At 44.7% G+C, this 19,306-nt stretch overlaps 1 protein-coding gene across 1 annotated transcript in view; it reads right to left on the reverse strand.

Annotated features, from left to right (window-relative positions):
• bean1 (brain expressed, associated with NEDD4, 1) overlaps positions 1-18,258 on the reverse strand; it is a gene marked incomplete at both ends in the record, with an annotated part of 90,108 nt that extends 71,850 nt beyond the window's left edge. Inside the window, one exon of the mRNA XM_080449762.1 lies at positions 17,939-18,258. Coding sequence (XP_080305888.1) covers positions 17,939-18,258 — 320 coding nt within the window. The remainder of the gene's footprint in view (positions 1-17,938) is intronic.
• Positions 18,259-19,306: the final 1,048 nt, after the last annotated feature.

The following is a 19,306-nucleotide window of genomic DNA, read 5'->3' on the forward strand; positions in this document are numbered from 1 at the left end:
TTTGGATATGATGTCCTTTCTTTCTTTTTTTTACCCCTTTTTCTCCCCAATCTAGTCGTTATGCCAATTGATTCCTCCCCACACACTTGTCGTATCCTACTGACTCACCTGCCAGTGAGGAGCCCCCACCGGGAGGACGTGGCGCCTCCGCCCTCCTCCTCCCGCACAACACTCCTATCTGTATATATGTACATATCTTTATTTGTTCCATTGAACCGGTTTTCTATCTCTTTTCCTTTCCTTCTCACGGAAGACTACAAAATGATGCTTTACACGGTCTGTAAACCTGGGATGTGACAAATAAAACTGCTTGTGATTATGAGCCGGTTCCCGACTTGAGCATCCTCTGAGTAGGTCTAGTGTACGCTAACTTACTTTTAACTCACACTACAGTGACTGTACAAATGGACCTTCTGTGTAAGATACAAGTAGAGAAACACAGAAGAGCAAAATGGACAAATGGAGAGATGAAAATATGATGGATGAGAGACAGAGAGAAAGAGAGAGAGAGAGAGAGAGAGAGAGAGAGAGGTCCAGAGAGACTGAGTGAAACACCTCCAGAGTGAGAATCAGGTATAGCCTGTGGTCATAACAGTTCTATTTCTCTCTCTCTCTCTCTCTCTCACTCTCTCTCTCTCTCTCTCTCTCTCTCTCTCTCTCTCTCTCTCAGAATCAGAATCAGAATCAGTTTTATTGTCACATCACAGGTTTACAAGGTAAAAAAGTGGGTGAAATTCTTTTTTGTACATCGTTCCCATCGCAACGTTAGTTTCCATAGAAAGAAGAGGGGGGGGGGAGAAGAAGAGGGTGGGGGGCAGGTGGGAAGGAGATCAAAAACAAGAGAGCAACAGAAGGCCAGACAAGTTATCTACATATTTACAAATTACCTGAGATAATAAATAAAACTAAAAAAAACTAAACTAAGGTGCTATTTCTCTCTCTCTCTCTCTCTCTCTCTCTCTCTCTCACACACAGTGTATTTGGCCTACATTGCTCCTGTCATCCATTCAAGCTGTCGGCTGAGGAAACAACACAGATCTCACAAGGAACTCAGGTTTCTAAGAGACAGACAGACAGACAGACAGACAGACAGACAGACAGACAGACAGACAGACAGACAGACAGACAGACAGACAGACAGACAGACAGACAGACAGACAGACAGACAGACAGACAGACACACACACACACACACACACACACACACACACACACACACACACACACACACACACACACACACACACACACACAGTGGTGTCTGATGGTCAGAGGGTGCATTTCGTGACCACAAGGTCACAAGTTCAATCCCCACGGGACAGGCCAGTTAGAATGATGCTCACAGTCATTAGGGGGGTTGGTCCTACATGACCATATCCAGAGGTGTATTGCAACTTAAGTGCAGTATACACTTATACTCAAGTAACTGTACTTTACTTGAGTAATCGAGCGCAGCGGTAGTTCAGGTAGGCACGGAAGGCCAGAAGGTGTACACACTCAGCCTCACACTTCTCCCCCCATTCTCATTCGCTAACAAGTTAAAGGAGAATTTTGCCCTAAGTGTTTTCCTACCTTGATTTGAGGTTGTGAAGTCATGATGATAGTGGTCGGGGACCCCAGTTCATAACGAGCAAAGTTCTCCATTTCGGGGACCCCCCAAACCGCAGCTCAGAACGGACGTCTTTAGATCTTGGCTAAATCCGCTTATTTACGCCGCTCGTTTTTCCTTGTATATATCTGTAGTGTGTGGTCCGTCTGATGTCACTGCTATGCTATTGCTACATGGGCGCCGCCATTGTTGTTTACAGATCTGTTTTACTGAAATCACGTTTTAAATCTCGTCTCGCGATACTTCCGCCCGTCATTCTGGAGACCGGCAGTCAAATGGTCTTTCCACGTTCAACCTCACCCGGCTCCCTTCATTCCCATTTGCTAACACGTACTACACCCTCAATCTAATGGTTCATTTAGGCCAGGGGTGTCAAACTCATTTCGGGGTAAGGGTAAGGGCCGCATTGGCCGAAAGGTGACTTGATGAGGGCCGCAACCAGTTGTAGACGTGCATGTGTGTTCGCGCATGTTCACTTACACAGCTGTCTCATGGCTTTGTTTTTCAGCCTTGTTTTTCTAGCCTGGCATGGCCAGACTAATATCACTGCGTAGATACTAGTCTGGAATCTCTGTGTGGAACCTGCATTTCCGAGGGGCAAATTAAAAAAATGCCTCTGGTGATAAACCCGCTGCATATTTGCATACTGGGCCCTGATTGGTCCCTCACAACTTTGGAGGGAGAGAAATCCAATCTGAGAGGGGCCAGACCTAATCTGCCAAGGGCAATTTTTTTTTGTTGCAATGGCAGATTCGTCTGGAACCAGGCTATTGTTTTTCAGCCTGTTCTCTCAGTCACTGCTATAACTACAGCTGCTTTATATAACTTATATGACTGCCTAGAAGAATAGCTATTACAATTTTAGGCCCGTAAGTTAGGCGATATTTTAAGCAAAACACTGTTCACTCTTCACTCTTCATGTTCGGCATTGGTCACAGCTCTGTTCCTGCCTGTTATCAAACTCCCTCCACCTCCCCAGCCTCCTCCTCTGCCATCTAAGTTAAATGTATGATTCTGTGGATTGTACGATTGTTATATCTGTGTATCTTAATTTATGCCTTTGGAAGAGCTCAATATTTAAATGTTTGTTTCAGTGGATTGTATGTTATATTTTCTGTGTATTAACTTGAAGGGTTCTAAATTATGTTGACCTCTGTATATTATGCTCTGCTTCGGGGGGTTTGTGATCTCAGATTCTGTGTCATGCTTGCGCAGATTATCCGTAGTGTCACAGGATTTCCCTTTCTTTATACTTCTACTCCACTACGCCTCAGCGTAATATATTGTACTTTTTACTCCACTACATCTCAGCGTAGGCCTGTCACAATTATTACATAATCACCTAAGCACAATTATTAGAGATAATCACAATTATTATGCATAGTCGTCATAATCGTTTCAGAGTTTCATACATTTTGAAAGATAAAAAAAAAAGTGCAGATATGGCAGATCTACAAGCTCACAACACTGCGACGTGTTGTGAGCTTGCAGATCAGCTATTTCCATGTATTTTCTTTGTGTATTTTAGTTATTTGTCATATCTGCCCTGTGCAATATTTGTTTATTTGTGGGACAATTAATCATCAAGGAAAATGTCATGACCGTGGCAGCCCTATTCAGAAGCAAATATTGTACTTTTTTTCCTACAATGTCATTGACCACTGTCTCCCCTCGGGGAGACACCTTCTCCTCTACGCAGCGGGGTTACCATTGTCTTTTAAAAATAAATTTGCTTTGCTTAGGCTACACAACATTTCAATACACTCACAGGTATACTGCCCTGCCAAGCCAAAGAGCAGTAACTACGTTTTTGGACACACCGACTTATTTGGGTATCCCAAAGGTCAAATTAGCCTTTGTGATCTTGGGGGGTAAACAATTACCTCAAGAACATCGTGTGTGGAGCGCAGGCACTTCACAACACCAGGGTCAGAGGGTCCGCAGACCCCCCTGTTAAAAACTAAACAACACCAGGGTTAGAGGGTCTGGACACCCCGCTGTTAAAAACTACAACACCAGGGTTAGAGGGTCCCGAGTCCCACTACAGAGGAGACCCCTGTTAAAAACTACAACACCAGGGTTAGAGGGTCTGGACACCCCGCTGTTAAAAACTACAACACCAGGGTTAGAGGGGGCTTTGGATAGAAGGGGCTGTGGAGTGATACACGATATGTTAGATATTATATCTTTCTAACAGCGTCTGATTTCACATGGCGACAAAGACCACAGGAGTGCAGTGAGTCAGAGGATTCTACTTTGTAGCTAAAAGCACCTTTTAGACGTGATAAAATGCTACATGTGTTAAAAGCTATGTGCTGTTGTGTTGGCTCTCGAGACCTTGGGGCTCTATGGTGCCCACGCACGCACACACGCACGCACGCACGCACGCACGCACGCATGCACACACAAACTTCTCTCTATTGGATATTAAAGGTACTGTAAGTGATATGTTTTGTTAAGGTAAGTGTTAAATAGCTCTATATTCTGACAGTAATCAAAATGATCAAATTTAAGCTGATAAATGAGTTCCCTCTTCTGATTGGATTAAATGTGTAACCCCCTAAAATGTTTTCCCTTCTGTTTATTGAAGAGTTGGAGAGACAGGCAGACCCCTGTTACTGAACAAACACTCTACAGCAATGATTACCATGACAATTCAGAGCTATTTAACACTGTTACTGAACAAACACTCTATAGCAATGATTACCATCACAATATAGAGCTATTTAACACTGCTACTGAACAAACACTCTATAGCAATGATTACCATCACAATATAGAGCTATTTAACACTGTTACTGAACAAACACTCTATAGCAATGATTACTATCACGATATAGAGCTATTTAACACTGTTACTGAACAAACACTCTATAGCCATGATTACTATCACAATATAGAGCTATTTTACACTGTTACTGATCAAACACTCGATGATTGCTATCACACTATAGAGCTATTTAACACATATTTTACAAATAACGTCCTTCCTTTATCAAAACTAACTTCTTTATTTTGAGAGAGAGAGAGAGAGAGAGAGAGAGAGAGAGAGAGAGAGAGAGAGAGAGAGAGAGAGAGACGTGTAGGCTTCTTACCCGCAGAGTGGAGATGTGTTGTCCCCATAAGAGATGTGATGACACCTATAGGGTGACAGGCAGTTAGGTGACAGCTGGGTGTCCCCGCTCTCCTCTCCTCTCCTCTGCTCTCCTCTCCTCTCCTCTCCTCTCCTCTGCTCTCCTCTCCTTAGCAGAGGAAACAGAACAGCACAGACTGAGGATCAGTGCGTCCTGTAGCAGCTCCTCATCTCTTACATAACCAGCCACTGATTTGCCACAGCGACCGACCACCCCACCGCACCGCACCGCGTGGCTGCACCGCACAATGTATGTCTCTCTCCCTCTCTTTCTCTCTAGATCTCTCTTTTGCTCGCTCTCCTTCCCTGTCTCTCTCCTCTCTCAACCCCCCCGTCTCTCTCTCTCTCTCTCTCTTTCTCTCTCTCTCTCCCTCTGCTTCGCACCGTTAAACTCTCTCCATCAGAGGCTGCAGCATCATCAGCAGCAGCAGCAGCAGCAGCAGCAGCAGCAGCAGCAGCAGATGTCTCTGGGTTCAGTTCCTCTGAGTCCCCGATGTGATGATGATGATGATCCAACACAACCAACCCGATGACTAGAGATGTACCGATACCATTTTGTCCTCCTTCCCCATATACAGATTCCGACACCGATTCCGATAACCCATAACTTGCGTATCGGTCGATGCAGAGCACCGATCCTATAGCCGGTGTGTAATTTAAACACATCTAAGGACAGTGGGTGTCAATGTGTGGTGCAAGGACCCTCAGTGTTTCTTGAGGGGGTTCTTTCAGGTCTGTAACTCCTTGAAATCCAGGTCCTTGAAATTAAATGTAAGAATCCATTAATAATAGTTAAAGTGCAGCACTAAGTTAGTAAAATAACAATGTAAATTGTACTGTAAGAATACAATGCAGTAGTGCAATATCCATTAAAAATAGTAGATTAAATCTCATCATGTGATACATGGTATCAAAATGGCATAGACTGGCATACTCACCGATACCAGCATTCTAGGCGGTATCGGCAGCTTTTTCCATACTGGTATCGCTTCGCTATCAGAACAACTCTACATTCATTCATCCATTCATCTGGTGGTTCGGTTCCATATAGCTTTGGTTTCTGTCATGTCTTATTTCTTCGTATGTATTTATATCTTAATGTCCGACAGCTCTCTTCTCTCCACAGGACATTTTTCACTTAAGCAAAAGCATCAATACCACAATGTAGAAGTACTGTGTTACAAGTAAAAGGCCTAGCTGTGTTCAAAATGTCACTTGAGTAAAAGTACACACGTATTGGCATCAAAATATACTTAAAGTGCCAAAAGTAAAAGTACTAAAATGTTTGAAAAAAGCACATCTACAAGCTCACAATAAACATGCTCTGAAAATGCACGCGGCCCGTCCATCTGGCTGATGTGACTTGTGAATATCATTTTGTTTCCGTACATGTTTGGTTAACTGCCCATGCAGGCCTCAGGTTCAATATTATGTATCAGTTTGGGGGTTCTTGACATGAAAATAGCACAAGAACCAGTATAACCAGTAATATTCTTACAAAATATGTTTCTATATTGATTTATGTATACATTTATGTATATGTAATTTCAATCCCCGATCCCCATCACGAGCGGGGCTCAGCGGGTTACATAGAATAAAGCAAAAGTAGAATCTCATCTTGAAAGTGTAATGATGACGTTTAGGTATTATCATTCTAAACCTTATGTTGCTGCTGTTCTAAATACAGCCAACCAGTTGAAGAAATCGCAGATTGAGGCATTAAACTTTGCTTTCATGACATTTCTGAAACCATTCATTGTTTGTGGAAGATGCTTCTAAACTTGTTTTCTACTGCTAGTTTGACCACTTCAAATACTCTTTAATCTTATTCTTAGTATAGCTAATGACCCAAAATAGCCGATCTTGTAGATCTGCTATTTTGGGTGTGCGACATGCTTTCATAGAATTCTTCCATGGAATCCAAATCAGTCGTTGCGACTGAGAACTTTAATCCATGGGGTTATACCATAGAGTTAAAAATAATATAGAGGGCACCGGAAATCCCCTCTCATCCACTTGCATTGAGTTGCTCACCCAGCGCATGGGCCGAAATCACCCCTTCTTCCGGGTTGTGAAATTTGACCGGCGAGGCCTATTTGGGGCTTCTGTGACACATTTAGCGTCACATCGGTGCGCAGCCCCGTGCGCAAGCTCGTGCGCAAGCTCGTGAGTCGAGCCCATTCACTCGTTCGTGTTAGTGGCCCCAGACGTTTTAAGCTGCAGTACCTATGAATGGCCAACATGTCCAATGCGCTTGAATGCAACCACTGGGTTCTGGGAGCTTGGGTTATACCCGCGCCTCTCGGTGAAGGGTAGACGCACGCTGACCCGCATCAGTGTGGCGTAGCGTGCATTCAGCCCCTGACATCTAAGGGCATCACAGACCTGTTATTGCTCCTTCTAATGTGGCTGAACGCCACTCGTCCCTCTAAGAAGTTAGTCGCCGACCTCACAGGGCCGCGAAACTAGTTAACATTTAAAACGTCAATGACGCCCACAATCACAACACCAGAGGGAACACAGATTTGGTTCAAACAAGGGGTTAAATTCATTCTCCTGCTATGCGCCAAAAATGTGGAACGCCCTACCAACAGTCGTAAAGGAGTGTAAATCCCTACTCTCCTAAAAAAAACGTTCTAAAAGAGCACTTACAGGTGGCTGCAATTCGAAACAGGCTATTTCTTTCTGATTTCTAACTGTTTATATGATGTTTTGCATAGTATTGCATTTTGTCTGTCATTAAATATTTCGATGAATTGAGTACAAAGGACCCCAATGGAAACACGCCATTGGCTTTCTTGGGTTTAAAATCCTCTTAGCAGACCTTGTATTTAACTGGACTTTCCTGTGCTTTTTTTTTGCAAACTGCTAATAAAGTATTCAATCAATCAATCAAAACAAGCCGGAGTCTCGTTCGTTATCGGAATCAACTAGACGAATCACTCCACCAATTAAGAACGGCCATGCACCACCACCCACAGAATCGAGAAAGAGGCATCCAATCTGTCAATCCTTTCCATGTCCGGAGCCGGGCGTCTGTGTCATTTTAGATTGGACAAATCTTTGAATATATATATATATATATTTTAAAGCAATTTATTTGCTTCTGGGGGTCCCTGGAACACAATCTTTTGAGATGGGGGGAGTACAAATACATGGGGGTCGTTGACATGAAAAGGTTTGAGTACCACTGATATAGCAACATAAGTTTTTCGGAAAAACTGTTAGGATTTTGAAGATATTTGTAGAATCGGCCTCAGGTCTCAATGGGTTAGGCCACAGGCTCCACTCCTGGTGGTGCCCTTCCGTCAATTCCTTTAAGTTTCAGCTTTGCAACACAACACTGTCTCACTCCCCAAAAGGCTTTGTGACTGTGACGTGAAAACACAGAAAAGGCACATGTTGACTTTTCGGGACTTCCGCATTACATTAACGCGGAAGTCCAGTTCTCAGCGTTTTTGACGACGTGTCGTGCGTAGCCTACTCTGCTGGGAGCTGTCGAGTACTGCTGGGTATGTAACAGTAGCCTACTTAACATTGTCCAGGATTCCGCGTTGAATCCAAGTACAGAGCCCTCTGCCGTGTTAAGTGGTCTGATGGGTGGGCCGAGAACACTTTCAAGATCGGGCCCAGAACCAGAAAAGGCGAGAACCTCTGTCATAGATTCAGGCTTTGAACCAGAAACCCGAAAAACACATGTGAAGTTGTTATAGTGTCTTCCGCACTAGAGACACAAGGGTTCATGTGATTAAAAATCAGCAGTGGTTCCCAAACTGGGAGTTGGGACCCACCAGGGGGTCCCCAAATTTATTTTGGGGGGGTTGATTAGCTTAATGTGCAACATTGTTTTCTCACTCAACAGTAAACAAACCAACACACAGTATACCAAGTGTATACAGGGTATCTGCACATTTCTTAAGTTACAATTTAATGAGTTTTAAGACCGTTTTAAAACCAAATTGGCCAAATTGTCAAATAATACGTAAGAAAGAGGCAAACATTGTGAAAATAGACGATCTACAAGCTTCCAAATGCATGTCAGGGGGGGGGGGGGGATACCCAGTTCAAATATGAATATTTTGGGGGGTACAGTACAGTGCAGTACAGTACAGTACAGTACAGTACAGTACAGTACAGTACAGTACAGTACAGTACAGTACAGTACAGTATTGTACTGTACTCTATGTTGGTAAATGTGACAGTCTGAAGGAGGTCAAAGCTCTCCTCCTCCTGCCTAACAGCTCACTGCTGCCCTCTGCTGGGCTCCTATAGCGGCTCCTTCATCTCAACAATCAAGAAGGTTTTTATTTGTCACTTATAAAGAAAACTCATGAACAAAGATACATACGATATGAGCCAAGTACACAGATACATTCAACTCAGACAGCTTGCACACCCTCTCCCACCCAAGTCAGCAACCACCACACCGCCGACCGTCAACCGTCAAACAACAGAAGAGAGAAAAAGGGTACAGTACAATATCCAGGATGGAGTTAAGATAGGTCAAATCAAATACATCAGCGTATACTTATTTTCAAAAAAGAAAAAAAGACGAAAAGAAAGAAAATACGTAATATGTATTTATATACACATACATCCATACATACACACATACATACATACATACATACACGTGACATATTGCTGGTGTCTAAGTGGATATGATGATGTACCAAATACTGTTTCAAATAAGTACTGTGCTGCAATAACGATAATAGTAATAGAATAAAACTAAGACAAGGATAAAAAGTAAGAGTAGTCACATCAACATAAAAAAGAAAAGAAAAAAACATTTTGTGAGCGGCAGTGGCTCAGAGGGCAGAGCGGCCCCCTGAGCCACATTAAAAAAAAAATCGTGACACACACACACAGCTAAAATCTAAAATGACACAGATGCTTTCCCGGTTTTAATGGCTTAATTTGACTCAACGGTTCATCGATTCTGTGGGTGGTGGTGCATGGCCGTTCTTAGTTGGTGGAGTGATTTGTCTGGTTGATTCCGATAAGGAACGAGACTCCGGCTTGTTAACTAGTTTTGCGGCCCTGTGTGGTCGGCGACTAACTTCTTAGAGGCACAAGTGGCGTTCAGCCACACGAGAAGGAGTTTTTTAGTTACTTGATTCAGTATTTAGATATTTGATATTCATTTTATCAGACACGTACCCTTCCTATACAAACCCACTGTAACTTCAAACTCCATTTTAACCATGAAAACACCCGTCCTTGGTTCTACATGATGACTCATACTGCCCTCCTAATACGTGAGGGGGCCATGTTTTTTCGATTCATTAATCAATGTTCTTTTTCATTCACAACTTTGTCAAACTCCCTGTGACTGCTGTGTTCTCTGTCATGTCCTCCTGAGGTCCAGGGACGTTTTCACGGCTCCTGGCATGGGCCACACTCTCGTAGATGTGCTCCTCTCTCTCCTCTGTGTCATGTCATCTTTTGGCATGTTTGACATTGGTAGATAGAGATCTCTGATACGTTTGGCTAAATGAGATTTAGCTGTATATTTACCATAGCATCCATTAAATTGCCTGGTGACTCAATCACTGCACTAACCATGTGCTGCATGTGTGTCTTTAGGACGTGAGTTTAAATCCAACTCCCGTCAAGTCTCCCCTCTCTCTGTTCTGGGTTTTCTCTCTCTCTGCACTCTCCTATCTAAACGGACGTGTTTCCCGCGAAAATGACGTCATCCGGCCGGGAAACGGAAACGGAAATGCACCGGTTTCCTGTTTGGCCAGGAACTACCGCACCGGTTTCCTGTTTGGCCAGGAACTACTGCGCTAATAACAAAAAGGAATCTCACTCTGTTTTTAAGAGATTATAGGATTATAGGAAAAACAACAGCAAAAGAAAACACAGCACACGGTAACTAATGCTCCACTGGCTAAGAGAAACGATTCGCAGATAGTATAAAACAATTAAAAGAACGCTTTTTGAAACCCTTCGGTTTTCCGGTGAAAACAAATAGAATACAGGCCTGCAATGATGGTAGTGACCAGAAGAGGTTGCTAAAAATAGTTATTTGTGGACCTGCATTGTATTACTTTAAACAATGCACCATTTGTCAGTAGAGTAATACATGTCTTGTACTTTACATAAATAGGGGTATTTCAAGAGAAATGCTGAATAATTCCAACACTTCTTCTAATCCTCCAATTACAGCATTTCAATATTTCACATAAAGCCGGTTGTCATGATGTGAGAATGAACCATTGCCATGGAAACGGTAAACACTTTCCGGTCGTAGGGTTGATGAAACCTCGTTCACAGCCTTTTCTCTCTCACGAAGAGAAAGTCCTGGTAAAGAACTACATATGTTTCTATAGGGCGGGACTTCCGTTGTACAGTATGTACTTCCACAGGAAGCTGTCTTTGTTTATCCAATCACAACACGATGTGGGAATGCCTCACTGGACCCGTGGAAGTTGTTACACATCGAGGAGGAGCTCAAATTGGACACACACACCACACGTGAAGAAAAAGGCCCAGCGGCGACTGTACTGGCTACGCCGCCTGAAGAAGTTCGGAGTAGGACACCTCATCCTCAGGCTGTACTACAACAGCTCGGCCTCTCGATGTCTCCAATGAGTCCAAGAGTATCTCTCTGAGATGGCTGGTCCAAGAGTGCTTCTCCTGTGACGGTGCTAGCCCCATTTATAATGTCGCCTAGCGGGATGTCATCCCGCCCATGACATTCTCACGTCTCAGACATAACCATATACGGAGTTCTCATCACAGCTACACCCAAATATGATGTAAGTCGTCTAATTTAACTATGTCAGACTCACATGATACAGGTGGCTCCATATATGGAGCGCCATGTCAACCATGACCTTATACAGAGTTATGGTTTAACCATTTTTTTTTTTTTTGGGGGGGGGAGGGGAAACGTTCAGAACCCAAGATATCGTGATCCGAAGATTTGCTGCTCCATTCACTTCTTGGTTAACTTATTACTTAAAAATCCTGTATCTCGGCTCCTGTGTATTTTTTTTTTACTATGCAATTTTGGTAGTATAAAAGTGAACAGGAGGTTGCGATGACATTTTTTTTTGTCACTGAAGCACAGTGAAAGCCTCAGTGATTAGCAACCATCAGGGGATCGATCATACTGGAGATAAATATTCTGTGACTACTTGAAAAGCTAAGGAAAATCGAAAAATCTCTGGCACTGGGCAAACACAGCCAGAAATAAGTCTGGCACTAAATGAATTAAAAGGAGAATTCCGGACCACATTTTCCCTACCTTTTATATGATATTATATCCTAGGTACATAGGACTGGAACTGTTAATTTTTTAACCCTTTCAGACCGAGAACGCATCTGTGTCATTTAAAAAAAAAAAATCCCCAAAACATTTTTCAAAAAGAAATAGCAGATCTACAAGCTCATAGCGCAAAATATTTTGTTCCAGAAGTTGTAATAGAGTTATTACAATTACGGCACCGAGTGCCGCGCTATGAGCTTGTAGATCTGCAATTTTCTTTTTTAAACGTGAAAATGGGTGCAAATCTTTGAATATCTATTTTTCCATAGTGAACATTTTTAACTATTACAACTTCTGGAACAAAATATTTTGAGATGGGGGTCCGCGGCCAAAATTCATATAATTTTGGGGGCCCTACAAAAAAAAAAAAAACGCCTTTCCGGAAGGCATATTTTCCTAAATGTGTAGTAAGGTCTTAAGCATGCATAGAGGTACCAGAATCAGTTGAAAATCCTTTGTAACATTTTTTGCATTTGAGATATAGCCATTTTAAGTTCCCCGCAGCCATCTGGGACGCCATCTTGAAAATGGCGGCTTTCTGGGACGTATATTTTGGTAAACTTTTAGTATGTTATTTAGCATGCCAAATACTACCAGAATCCATTGAATCATTTTTGGGGGGGTTAAGTGATTTATTTTCATATATTGATTCACCTACTAGTTAACAATGACCAGCAGACACCTATTTATTACCAAAATAAAAATCATGTATCATGAACAAAAAACACCCACATTAAAATCATTTGCCACTAATATAGCACACCTCCAAAAGAGCTTTCACTTCTGCCCATAGGTGGCGCCGCAAACACAAACTGTTACACCGTCTGTCATACGTAATTTGACAAGACGCTGACACAGCCCTGGCTAGGCCACCAGGCCTGGTGAAGATCTGCCCTCAGAGGAATGACTTAAGTGGTGGTTGAACTTTGAAACGTTATTTGATGAGTGTTTTATAAATACAACGTTATCATCATGACTCACAGTAAAGCCGTCATATTTCAGGTTCAAAGTCCACAAAGGTGTGTCATGTTGGAACATTAACAGTGGAGCCGTTTGTTTCAGGATCCATTTTGACTCAACGCTGGAAAGACAAGAATCTGCTGCTGTATGAACCGTAAGTGTTGAAGTGTTTTATTATTGTGAAAGACAAGAACAGCAGATCTAATTTACTCCTTTAGCACAATATCAAATATGTTTGTATGTTTATTTGTAGATCTGATCAAATGACCGTCTTTGTCTTGTAAATGATTAGCTGGGTTTACACGGCGGACCGGCAATACATTATGTAAGGGTCCATTTGGTTCCATGTGTACACTCTCAGAGTTACAGACATGTAAGGGTCCATTTGGTTCCATGTGTACACTCTCAGAGTTACAGACCTGTAAGGGTCCATTTGGTTCCGAGTTACTGACCCATAGACCCACCCACAGACAGACAGACATTGTGGATGATTCTCCTCCTTCTCACTTCTCTCCCTCTGTAGTTTGATTTACAGCGCTTATTGTCTCCGCCAGGCCGAAAGGCATGGCGAGAGAGTATGTTTTACCCCCTGTCCGTCGGTCCGTGTGTGTGTGTGTGTGTGTGTGTGTGTGTGTGTGTGTGTGTGTCCGTCCGTCCGTCCCTGTGTCCGTCTGTGAACAGCTAATCTCCAGCACCGTTGGCTTGATCGCAGCGAAACTGTGCACACACACTCCCTGGATGCTAATTCAGAACCTCTGCCGCAAATGTTTCACCCGGGCCTTTTATAGCGCCACCAGGAGGCCAATTTGTGCAAAACATATTTTCTGACAGTACTCCTACAGATTTGTCCAAAAATCCCGCAAATCGGTACACAGTATCTCTATAGTCATTAAACGAAACGCGTCTTTCAGATTTTTCATATTCCATCCTGATTGGCTAAAAATGGCTTCCAAGGTTTACAGGAATACTCAGTTTTGAACAGAATGCCTCAAATCATGAACACAGCATGCAATTTCCGTGGAATTTTGCACGCATATTTCCACTATGCCGAGGAAGAAATGGCACTTGAACATTTTCTAATCAGCCTCATGGTGGCGCTATAACAGGCCAATTCATTTTTGTGCCTATAACTGCACCGATCTGTGTAAAACTTTGTATGCGCACTCCCTATAGGTCAAGGAAAAACCTTTGCCCTGCATTTTTCACATGTGCCTTTTATAGCGCCACCAGGAGGCCGACTTACGTAAAACACATTTCTTTATATTACTCCTTCCGATTTTATCCAAACTTCACGCAAATCGGTACACACGATCTCCATAGTCATGTGGTCAAGACGGATGTGTTTGATTTTTCATATTCCATTCTCATTGGGTAAGATTGACATCTAAAGTTTACAGTAGTGGCTTGTTTTGAACAAAATTCCGAAAATCATGAACACACCGTCCGATTGCAGTCAAACTTTGCATGCACCTTCACACTATGTTGAGGAACAAATGCTTCTACTTTTAACATTGGCCTGTTACACCAGCAGGTCTAATTTAGCAAAAAATTTTTTTGCACAAAATGCCTTAAGCCATGAATGCAGTGTCCGATTGCCGTGCAAGGCCTAATAAGAAATGGCACCCTTTTCATATTGGCCTATTATAGCTCCACCAGGAGGCCACAATAACCTACCTGACCTGGCGGAGACCTGTGCTCCGAGGAGCACTTTTTCTAGTTTCAGGTGCGTTGCTTTATAGTGTAGCGACGCTGATTAGTGATTGGGGAATGATTTCAGACAGCTGCCACTCTGTCAATCATCCAAAACTGCCAGTGTTTTTACCTTATTTCGTATCTTTTTTATGAGAGACCGATATCTTTTTACAACCCGGATGTAAACAAACGATGTCTCCATGGAAACACGAGCCTCTCTGCTCTCCACCGGAACAAGACATTTGGGTAGCACTTTACAACAATGACCCGTTATAAAACATTTATAAGCTGTTTAAACATAACATAAATACACAATACATAGACAGATCACACAATACATTGACAGTGCTACACATCTCCTCTCTTACAGAGTAAACACTAGAAAAGGCTGCAGGGCATCACCTTACATTTTATGCACAGAACTGAGATGGGGCCTGTTTGTTCAGGAGTCTTATACTTGTAGGGACAAATGGTATTGAAGCCCTAACCTGCAACATTGGCACTGTGTACCTGCTATTTTCACAATATTTATCTGTGGAACCGAGTAAAACAAAATGGGGGTCCCCAGTTCAAATATGATTATTTTGGGGGGTGTCACGGCCTGAAAAGGTTGAGAACCACTGCAGCATAGATTACTGATTCAGGTCCATCTGGTCCCATTTGTGTTTTGTGCACTCTCACTCAGAGTTGTAAATGTGATGTTGAAGAACCACTGTGTGAGAGAGACAGAAGAAGAAAAGATGGCTTGTAGATCTGTTATTTTCACAATATTTATCTGCGGAACGGAGTCAAATATGATTATTTTGGGGCTCACGCCCTGGTATCCCTTATTTTTATTTTCACAAATTGTCATAAAAGAAGAAAAAAAAGCTGATCTACAAGCTCAGTAAAAGCTTGTAGATCTGCTATTTGTTGCTATTGTAGCAGGGCGGTATGAATAGAGATAGATAAGAAGAGAAATATCTATAATCTAAATAAACCACCTGAACATTTGATTGCTCCTCACACAGTTAGTTTGTACAATGTTTAGGTACCAAAATAGAATGCTTTATTTGTACACAATTGTTAATACTATTAAAATACAGGAATAATAAAAACTGTGTTCAGTGTTATGCATTAGTGTTCAATGAATAGAGCACACATTAACAGCATATCTTCAGGGTTGCGTTGGTCATTAAAATAGAGTGCAACCGCCTCCCAATTCACCAATGCAACACTGCATATCTTGCTTTAAAAGAGGGAAAGGCATAGGCCTACACTGCCCTGCCAAGGTAAAGAGCAGTAACTACGTTTTTGGACACACCGACTTATTTGTGTATCCCAAAGGTCAAATTAGCCTTCGTGATTTTGGGGGATAAACATATACCTCAAGAACAGATGTAAAATTAGTGTAATATCACTTATATGCCGATATCTCATTTGGCTGACCAGTTGAATCACTTTTAAACCCATTTTTCAGTGATTTTTCTTTTCGTAGTTACTGCACTTTACCTTGGCAGGGCAGTACTGTAGGGACCGGGGGTTTCACACCATACAGCTGACAAAATAAATAAATATAAAACTGATAAAAATAAATAGATAAGTAATGGATGGCCCACATGAAAGTAGAGCCAGCAACGGGGAGGAGCTGGTAGGATCCACTACCAGCTAGTCCTACCGTGGCAAAAATGAAATCCCAGCGAGGGAGTGTGGTCACTTTATGTACAGCAAAGCAGCAGTTGTATCACCGGGCCTGAAACAAACGGCTGTGTTATCCCACTATTTAGTAATACTGACATTCATTGAGACAAGAGCAGAGAGACAGACAGTGAACCTACCGCGTTTGCAAGGGTAGAGTGCACTGTTTGCACTGCTCGCAGTGGCGGAGATCGGGTAGTAAGAAGTGACTGAAATAATAAAAGGTAAAGGTTTACAGTCATTAAAATGCTAAACAGACACCAAATGAACACCAACGCCCATCCTGCTACACTATGAATACGGTTACACCCCGCTGTTCCGACACCCCGCGGGTCCGAAAGCCGGAATCCGGGGGGTCCTTTGGGGGGTCCTTTGGAGCCAGGGACCGGAGCGAGTACCCAGCTTTGGGACTCCCTGGGCCGGGTCGAGGCCTCCCCGGGGGTCCCTGGTCGGGTGTCTGGAAAAAAACAGAGTCCTGACGTGGAAAAAGAGCAGATCCACAAGCCTGGATAGGCCTGTGGTGGCCGCGGGGCGCAATACCGCCGGCGTCCACAAGGCGGCGCCGTCCTCGGTCCCTGGTCCCCATCAGGGGTCCATGGACCACCTCCGTGCTCAGGGACGGTGGCTCCCGGGGCGGGCGGGTAGAGCGGGCGAGTGTGCACCCGGCAGTGTGCCGTGAGGCCTTGGGCTCCCTGGCCCTTCCCCTGAGTGAAAGGGGAAGCCAGGGAGAAGGGCCGACTGGTGCCATCGGATAGGTAGGGACCATGCCCAGGAAGAAGCCTCTTCCTGGGGCAGCGATGGGTTCAGCGAGGCCCTAAAATCCTGGTTCTCAAAAAAAAGTGTCCAGGGCCCTCGAGGAGGTCGGCCCCTGTCTTCCTGCCTCCAGGGATTTTCTTGGAGGTGCCTGGAAGGCCGACCCTTGCCATCGGATAGTTATGCCCAGGACAGATGCCTCTGTCCTGGGGTGGTGGTGGGTTCAGCGAGGCCCAAAATCATGTTTTTTTGAAAAAAATCAAAACTCGCGCCACGTGCCTGCATGGGACCCTGCTAATGGGCATGGTAACTATTGCGGCAGCGCTTGTACCACCAGGTACCTGCAGTCCGTAGGCCGCGGGACCCCCGACTTATCGCCCGCCGAGGGGTGCTTAAGAGTGGGTCCGCGGGACCGGCCGGTGGGCCGGGTCCAACGCGCTAAGTCCATAATAGTCCCATGGGCGCGCCCCCGGGTGGCTTGGGGCCTTGGCCTCTCCCCTGCGTGAAATGTCGCTTGGGGGAGAGCTGGCCACTTGTGCCATGGGATAGCTAGGGACCATGCCCAGGAAGAGGCACCTTCCTGGGGTGGTGGCGGCGGGTCGGCGAGAGGCCCCAAATCCTGGAGGTTTCGGGAAAAAGCCGGGATTTTTTCATAGTCCAGAGGTCCCTCGAGGCCTAGGGCTCCCGTCCTCTCCCCTGCGTGAAATGTCGCTTGGGGGGAGAGGTGGCCACTTGTGCCATAGGATAGCTAGCGACCGGGGCATGGTCCCGGGGCAGTGTCGGCGCCGCGAGGGGCCCCCTTGTCCTGTATCTCCGCGTCGTACCTCCCTGTCACCTGCCGGTCGAGACGCCCACTCGCTCCAGAACGTATCTATGGAGCTTGGCCGTCGCCATGCCCGAGGCGAGGCTCCGTCTGGGGACGGCGGCACGGGCCACCTTCCCCTGGATCTCCGCGTCGTACCTCCCTGTCCCCACCCCGGGGCCCTGGAGGCGCCCGGCTCCCCCTTGCCTCCCTCCTTTGAAAAAGTCTCTCGGTAGAGACGCCCACTCGCTCCAGAACGTACCTATGGAGCTTGGCCGCGGCGAGGCCCGGCACGAGGCTCCGTCTCGGGGCGGCCCGGGCGGGCCGAGCTGGGCGCCGGTGGTGGTGGCCATGGGTCCCTTTCCCCCCTGCCCGATAGGAGGGAAAGAACCAGGAAATTGGAGTCCACGGTGGCCATCGGGTGTATGGGAAGAGAGCCAGGACCAGGCGTGGAGGGACCACGTGCAGAGAGGCCTCGGTGGCCTGTCCTCCGCACTCCTCCGCGGCCTAGCGAGACCGAGACGCACCGTCTGACCTAGTTGCCTTGCCACGGACCGCCCGAGGGCCCCCGCTGTCGGCCTCGCCTCGAGCCCCATCACGGGGGCGAGGAGATCCGTATGCGGCGGGGGCGCGAAGGCGCGCTCCGGAGACTCCGTTTCTCAAACCCTGCTTGCGTTGCGTACTCCGGCGACCGACCAAACAGCTGCGTAACGGGCCACGGGCGCCGATCCCCCGTAACATGCCGTCGACCTGGCTAGGGGGCAAAGGAGGAAGTGGCGACCGACGCAGAAAACCACTGCAGTATAGAATATTGGACTGGAAAATAAGTGTTCTCATCAGCTCTCGATGATCAATTTATTGATGTTGCACTTTGAACTTTGAATTATTATTATTTGATGTATTTAACTTTGAAAAATTAAGTTTGAAATTAGCTGAAATAGCTTGCACTTTGGAGTGAAACAGAGCCATAAATGTACCTTCAAAAGCAGTGTTTTATTGTATTTTTTATAAACAAGTACTGTTTACATGACTGATGTCAATGAAGGCTGAAAATAAATGTCAAATCACCTTTGAAATCAGTTTTATGCCTCTAACGAGTCTCTTTCACAAAAATGCCCATAACTCTGATTCTAAAGAAAAATAGATGTTTTTTTGTGAAAACAAGCTGTATTCAACTACCAATGAATAGACCATATTCACACGGCGGCCATATTGGAATTTAACATTGAAAGTGCCGCCACCCGGGGTGGCTACTTTCATTGACTTCATAGAAACATGGCCGCCGTGTGAATATGGTCTATAGTTAAAAAACATGCTATCAACTCACTTTCTTTTCCAGATGAAAGAAGAGATTCTAATCTTTGTTTTGAGATATTCCATGTGTTCATAATCATAGCACAA

The sequence above is a fragment of the Gymnoscopelus braueri genome, assembly GCF_963280865.1.
Source record: "Gymnoscopelus braueri genome assembly, chromosome: 14".
NCBI classification, from domain to species: Eukaryota; Metazoa; Chordata; class Actinopteri; order Myctophiformes; family Myctophidae; genus Gymnoscopelus; species Gymnoscopelus braueri.